Genomic DNA, 8,013 nt, shown 5'->3' with positions numbered 1-8,013 from the left:
TGTGCTGAGTTAGCCTTGTAGAGTGTTAAACGCCACAACTCATATCAGTCAGTCCTCCACACCCATACATCACCCGCATTGTGCAAGATAGATGAAAGTAGTTCACAGAGAGGCTATGGTGGGGAAGTCAACCATGTAAGAGACGTTGGGATTTTATGAGCGTAGGTCATGCTTCACAAAGTTAGCACGACCCAGAGCCATATGTAGATATGGAAAGTAATGACATATTTACATAGCCTCTATGTAAATATAGAGGCATGACCTATAAAGATAGCATAGGCATAGCCTAGTGAGAAAAAGACAACACCTAAAAGACAATAAAAGAGCTCACAGCATTTGGYCTGGTTAAGTACCGTTCTTGTAAGACAATCTATTTGATTTAAAAAGACTTATACATTCCTTATTTACGTAGCATTTATGCATTTGACATGGATAACACAGAATCCTGTTGTAATTTCAGTGAAAAGGTTAATAGCTTGTTATTTTAGGCCTAAACAGGCTTTTTTTATTTATTGAAGTGTGACGACAATACAACTCCCACAATGCAGTGCATTTCCAAAATGTCGCTCTTCTTCGTGAACTGACTTCTGTGCCACCAGACAACAAAGCATAGCTTAATTTAGCAAATCTGACAGTCTACATAAATCATTTTATTTAATGAAGCATGAGACTGCTGATTACAGTTGCCAGACGTATTCATAAACGGCCTCTGTACACTCCCACATCATGTCTAAGTTCGGCAGCGAGTTGCTCCGGAGCTGCTAYGAACAGCGGCCTGCAGTTCAGAGATGACCAACTAGTCTGCGGTTCGACCGGGGAGTTGGTCCAGAGGCTTCGCGGTCAGGTGGAGGTGAGGACGGAATTCATAAGTGAGGAAGAGGAGGGTGCTCTCATGAAAGAACTCGAGCCTGGGCTGAGGAAGAAACGATACGAGTTCGACCACTGGGACGATGTAAGTTGTAAATAGACCTTGCTTGTTGACTACAAAGAAGTGCCCAACTCACACTCACGTTAATTAACGTTAGTTAGATAAAGCTGCTGCACGTCCTCAGCTCCAGCCGACACTCAGAGGGGCTGCTACAGTATGTACGGAGGAGCTCTTTTGATTAGTTCCCCTATTGGCATCATGCAAATGCTTTGTAGTCTTATATTTCACAGATAAACATGCAGAGAAAAAAACAGCGGCAGCAATAACATAAATATCCATACTATACTAGATGCTGTAAAGTTTCATATTTGAATTKTTAGGCTATTAATTATCGTCATCATACATTACAAGTTGAATAGATCTTAATTTAGATTGAACAGTCAGTTCCCGGTTTCCCAATAGCAATGCAATTTATGCTTATGCGTGTTTTAACGATGCATCGGCCGAAGATGTAACATACGTTTCCCAAAACACCATGCAGAAAGAACGTTTGCCAAGTGCATCGTTGGATCGTTTGTTGATACTGATATGTTTGAGATAAAAAAGCTAGCGGTGATCTCGAATCAGCTTGCTCCATTCAAATATCACTTTACTTTAGAATTATTCCACAATACTGATTAGCTTCAGATAAATATTGTAATGACCTTAGGTTTATAAGCGCGGAAATTGACCCTGCCGCACGAGCATGTTTTTGCGCAAAGTCGATAGCGCGCTGGACTTCGGGCTAGAATGTCGAGGGTTCGAGACCTGCTCCCTGCCTGTTTCATTACAATATTATCACCTAGGCCTATATGGAAAATATTGATGCTGCTTATTCTAATACTTACCCAATATTTATGCACTAAATCACAGATTTGGCACATCATTGCACATGTTACACATCATGAAATACACTGAACAAAATATAACCGCCGTCCCATGTTTCATAAGCTGAAATATAAATTCCTAGAAATGTTCCAAACGCACAAAAAGCTTCTCAAAATGTTTGTGCACAAATTTGTTTACATCACTGTTAGTGAGCATTTATTTGCCAAGATAATCTATCCACCTGACAGTTGTGGCATATCAAGATGCTGATTAAACAGCATGATCATTACATAGGTGCACTTTGTGCTGGGGACAATAAAGGGCCACTATAAAATGTGCAGTTTTGTCACACAACACAGTGCCATAGGCATCTCAAGTTTTGATTGGGAGTGTAATTGGCATGCTGACTGCAGGAATGTCCACCAGAGCTGTTGCCAAATAATGTAATGCTCATTTCTCTACCATAAGCTGCCGCCAACGTCGGAAATCTTTGATATTGTTGCATGTTGCGTTTTATATTTTTGTTCAGTATATATTGAGGCAAAAATAACAGACAGTGTAGCCTACAATTAGCAAAATAGAACTAAATTTACTGAAAATAAAATTGATTTCAACATGAATAAAATATTTATGCCTATGTCAGTGGTGGTCGGTGCTGTTTTATGAGGGAGGTTGATTATTTTTATGATGAGCATTGCCTTATTTCTATTACAACATATTAGATGACTGTCATCCATATTCCATTCACCCAGCTCAATRTAACATTGATAGGTTTAGGCTACTACATGATTTTCCCTATACCCATCATGAGGTTGCTACAATTTATTCTCTGAATGAAAGTTGAAAACGTAGGTGCACAGCTCGAGATAAATTTTAGTAGTCAAGGTGACAGACAATGACACATTTAATACTGCATGGCACACTCTTGCCTGCATCTAGCTGATCTAGGGTGTAATCATTAGTTCAACAGTTGCAAACAAATGTTTAATTTGGACAAATTCAGGTATGTTCATCCCCGTTCCTTTTGCTCCCATTTAAGAAAAGTGTTTTAATGAATACACCCCTGATCCCGGTTCACTTTGATCGCAGCCACATACAAACAGCGTGATCACTTTGCTTTTGTATAATTCCTTCTCACTTCTACACTCTCTCCTCCTCTCACCTTTTCCCTTGTGGACTTCAGTGCACAACAAATCAGCTCTCTGACCAGGCAAAGAAACTTAAGCCAAACCTTCATATCATAACTGCTAACCGCTACACTCAACCTACATCGTTGTCACCATATTAGCTAACGTCATGGTCAACATAGCTACGAGAACTAACGCGTTAGTAAAGCCATTACAATCATACAGTGTTGAATAGCCATAGCCAGCTATCTAACATAGCATCCCTCTCTGTCTGAGCTGGGTGTTTTGAGTAGGCTAAACTAGCTAGCTAAGTGAAAGTGAAAAAAATATCAAGGATAGCTAGCTCTCTCTTCATTTTTAAACTAATGTATTTATTCAAAACTGTTCAACTGTTGCTTTCTCTCTCTTTGAGTCAACTACTCACCACATTTTATGCACTGCGGTGATAGCTAGCTGGAGTTTATGCTTTCAGTACAACTATGCTTTCAGTACAAGATTAATTCTCTGATTCTTTGATTGGGTTGACAACATGTCAGTTCATGCTGCAAGTCCTCTGATAGGTTGGAGAATGTCCTCTGGAAGTTGTCATAATTACTGTGTAAGTCTAAGGATGGGGTGAGAACCATGAGCCTCCTAGGTTATATTGAAGTCAATGTACCCAGAGAGGACGGAAACTAGCTGTCCTCGGCTACACCATGGTGCTACCCTACAGAGTGCTGTTGAGGCTACTGTAGACCTTCATGTAAAGCAGTGGGTTTAATCAATTATTTGTGACGTGGGTATATTTAGTAAGTTTTATCTAAAAAGGATCACTTTTTTAATGTTCACTATTTGTATTTTTGTGAAATTCACTGAGCAGGATGGTCCTCCTCTGAGAAGCCTCCACTGGCCTTTGGAGCCTATACCTACTGTAGCCTATTAATGCAGTCATCTCGGTTTTTATTTGAAGCATATTTTTATCCTTTGCTTGTTTGAAACAACTGCAAAGAAATTGGCAACTTTGTATTTGTAGTCAACTTCGTTCCGAAGTAATCGGCGTTCACAGCGAGACGGATAAACAGCTTGATTCTATGTTTGACGCCGAAAGGGCGAAAAATCTTCCAACGACGCACTTAGCTGATCTACGAGTGGTCTGAGGCAGTCGGTAATGACACGCGTTTTCAATTGCAACTTTAGTGACGATGGTTTTGGGGAACAGCTCTGAGATTTAATGATGCTCCTACAAACGTTCTAGCGATGAACTTAGCCTTAAAATGCTTTTGGAAACCAAGCCCAGAACAGTGTTTGTTTGCAATCAGGGATGAAAATTGGAAAATAAAATCACTCTCTGATTATGGAAAACCTTGAAATCAATGTAAATTATCCAAATAATTTCACTTCTGGAACCCAGTCCCCCTCCACAATCCCACCCCTGTTGACAATGCACTCCCTTGACCCTACCAACATTTAATTACATTGTTTCATTCATTCTTTCAACATTGTGTCACCAGGCGATTCATGGTTACCGGGAGACAGAGGTGCTCAGTGGGGAGAGGTGTGTGAGGGGTGGATGGATCGCCTCCGAGCTGTGGCTTTCTCTGAGGGCAGCCCTCTCCTAGGCCTGTGCATGTCCTGGACCTTGACAAGGCTGGATACATCAAACCACACATCGACAGTGTCAAGGTAGGTAGACGGCTCTCATATTAACCTGAGATGAAGACAAGATAAATTTGGAACATGGTGTCGTGTGCATGATATTGACTGGGCACAATGTGAATACTTTTTGGCAAAAAGTGATTTTCTTTTACAATGCTGTTTGGACTCGGTCATTCTCTCATCACTCCCCTCACCCCTGTTTTTTTTTAATCTCATCCTGCCTTTCTCTTTCACTGTCTCCCTGACCCTTTCTTTCCCTTCTCTTCTGTCAGTTCTGTGGCAGCACTATAGCAGGGCTGAGTTTGTTGTCAGACAGTGTGATGCGCTTGGTGAGGGAGGATGAACCCGCTGAATGGCTGAACTTGTTTCTGCCCCGTCGCTCTTCTACATACTCAGGTAAGGACCCATAAGACCTGCCATAGCAACATTCTGTCTTTCATTGTTTACAACAACCACCTGCGCATACACTGTAATCGAGTCTACCTGGTAGGCCTACGGTAGGTTTTTACATCTAAAAGATTCTATGGATTTATTTGACAAGGGAAAGAGCAACTATAAATACCCTAATTAGAGTTGCACTAAACAAACCCACAGTATCTCCTGTGGAGAACAAGAACATGAAGTGGTTTACTTAATTGTTCTGTGTTACCTCCATGTTGGTACACTCTGACTGAACGCCTCCTATAGCCTATAACTATCCTTATGAGGCCCAGAGGTCCGCCAGGTCAGATGACCTGGGGTCTTATGCTTCAACTATGAAACATCTCAGAGTGGGAGTGCTAATCTAGGATCAGGTCCTCCCCTGTCCGTGTTGGGGTTAATTCACAAATTCAATTCTACAGTATTTCAATTCCCTCTCCCTCTATATTCCATTAATTTAATATCAAATTCCAGGTAAGTCTTGACTTGAGATCATTAAATTCCTCATGGCCATGTCACTGTTCAGGTAGCCTAGCTATACTGGTAGTTTAAATGATTTACAGTTGAAGTAGGAAGTTAACATACACTTAGGTTGGAATCAATAAAACATATAACCACTCCACAAATTTCTTGTAACAAACTAAGTTTTGGCAAGTCGTTAGGACATCTACTTTGTGTATGACACAAGTCATTTTTCCAACAATTGTTTACAGACAGATTATTTCACTTGTAATTCACTGTATCACAATTCCAGTGGATCAGAAGTTTACATACACTAAGTTGACTGTGCCTTTAAACAGTTAGAAAATTGCAGAAAAATGTCATGCTTTAGAAGCTTCTGATAGGCTAATGGACAAATTTGAGTAATTGGAGGTGTACCTGTGGATGCATTTCAAGGCCTACCTTCAAACTCAGTGCCTCTTTGCCTGACATCATGGGAATCAAGAATCCCAAGACCTCAAAAAAAAAAAAATGTACCTCCACAAGTCTGGTTCATCCTTGGGAGCAATTTCCAAACGCCTGAAGATGCCACGTTCATCTGTACAAACAATAGTACGCAAGATAAACACCATGGGACCACACAGACGTGTTCTGTCTCCTAGAGATGAACGTACTTTGATGCGAAAAGTGCAAATCAATCCCAGAACAACAGCAAAGGACCTTGTGAAAATGCTGGAGGAAAGAGATACAAAAGTATCTATATCCATAGTGAAACAAGCCTATATTGACATAACTTGAAAGCCGCTCAGCAAGGAAGAAGCCACTGCTCCAAACCTCCATAAAAAAGCCAGACTAAGGTTTGCAACTGCACATGGGGGCAAAGATCGTACTCGTTGGAGAAATGTCCTCTGGTCTGATGATACAAAAATAGAACTGTTTGGCCATAATGACCATCGTTATGTTTGAGGGAAAAAGGGGATGCTTGCAAGCCGATGAACACCATCCCAATCGTCAAGCACGGGGTGGCAGCATCATGTTGTGGGGGTGCTTTGCTGCAGGAGGGACTGGTGCACTTCACAAAATAGATGCATCATGAGGTAGGAAAATTATGTGGATATATTGAAGCAGCATCTCAAGACATCAGTCAGGAAGTTAAAGCTTGGTCACAAATGGTCTTCCAAATGGACAATGACCCCAAGCATACTTCCAAAGTTGTGGCAAAATGGCTTAAGGACAACAAAGTCAAGGTATTGGAGTGGCCATCTGACTCAGTTACACCAGCTCTGTCAGGAGAAATGGGACAAAATTCACCCAACTTATTGTGGAAGGCTACCCGAAATGTTTGACCCAGTAAACAATTTAAAGCAATGCTACCAAATACTAAGTGAGTTGAATTGAGTGTATGTAAACTTCTGACCCACTGGGAATATGATGATGGAAATAAAAGCCAAAATAAATCATTCTCTCTCTTATTATTCTGACGTTTCACATTCTTAAAATGAAGTGGTGATCCTAACTGACCTAAGACAGGGAATTTCTACTAGGATTAAATGTCAGGAATTGTGAAAAACTGAGTTTAAATGTATTTGGCTACAGTATGTAAACTTTCGACTTCAACAGTATATAAAAAAAGCWGTCCATTTTTTTTATACTAAGTACATTAATTCCATTAACTGGGAATTTTACAAATATTGAATTCCAATTCAATTCCAAAGATTACTTTTTTTCACAATTCCAATTCAAACAGTCTAATTCCAATTTAATTCCATAACTTGAAGGTTGTTGACATTCAAATTGAATTCAACGTACAGTAAATTATCCACTTCATGGGTGAATTCATTGGAATTTCAAATTAAATTGGAATTGACCAACACTGGTCTATATATTCATTATGATCTTAAAGGCTAAACTGATCCATGTATTCTTGTGATCTTAAAGGCTAAACTGATCCTAAATCGGCACTCATACTCTGAAACACTTGATACAGCTCCTGGCATTTCACACATTGTGCTTGTGTGATGAATGACTGATGACATTGTTTTCATGCATCCTTCCAGGGACCAGGCCAGATATAAGTTCACCCATGAGATCCTTAAAGATGAGGAGTCTATTTTCTCTGGACAGAGAGTGCCCCGCCATCGTCGCATCTCTGTCATCTGCCGGAACCTTCCTGTTTGAAGCATGAGTGCCAAGAGGGACACACCTGTGACAGTCTCACTGGCAGTAGCCAGAGCTCGGTTTCTGAGACTTCAAGAACATCACTGTGTTAAAATTTGATGTACACGCTTTCTCACTGTGCGAGAGACTATGTTGGGAAAGATGATTTAGATGTTCCCCTTATCAGTTTTCATTGGAGCACTTTTTTCTAAATAAACTACCTGTACARGATTTGATTGTGAATTAAATGTTGGGAAGGCATTCAGATATGATGCATTTCTAAGGGTCATAATGCATTACAAGACTTGTCATAAGTATCTATGAACTTCTTATGCTAATTAACATTATATAATGAATCTGAGTTATTAGCCTTTTCAAAAATGCCACATAGAAAGGCAAGTTGATAAGTTGTAGGAGAACCAGTTGAAGGAGAACCTGCATTTTCTGTCCAAGATCTGTACTAGGTAATTACCAATTGCTTTGAATTCTTAGAGGTAA

The 8,013-nt window shown here is 40.2% G+C and overlaps 1 protein-coding gene across 1 annotated transcript; it reads left to right on the top strand.

The window, feature by feature from the left end:
• The first annotated feature begins 566 nt into the window (after positions 1 to 566).
• alkbh7 (alkB homolog 7) lies at positions 567 to 7,746 on the top strand. The gene is given in 7 exon segments (XM_024144442.2): positions 567 to 952; positions 4,353 to 4,377; positions 4,380 to 4,457; positions 4,460 to 4,524; positions 4,770 to 4,878; positions 4,881 to 4,893; positions 7,416 to 7,746. Coding segments are annotated over 7 exon segments (699 nt in total). The 5' UTR covers positions 567 to 664; the 3' UTR covers positions 7,537 to 7,746.
• Positions 7,747 to 8,013: the final 267 nt, after the last annotated feature.

This window comes from Salvelinus sp. IW2-2015, unplaced genomic scaffold, assembly GCF_002910315.2.
Source record: "Salvelinus sp. IW2-2015 unplaced genomic scaffold, ASM291031v2 Un_scaffold5268, whole genome shotgun sequence".
Taxonomy (NCBI): Eukaryota; Metazoa; Chordata; class Actinopteri; order Salmoniformes; family Salmonidae; genus Salvelinus; species Salvelinus sp. IW2-2015.
Note: the sequence above shows the minus strand (reverse complement) of the source record. Positions and strands in the feature narration are given on the sequence as shown.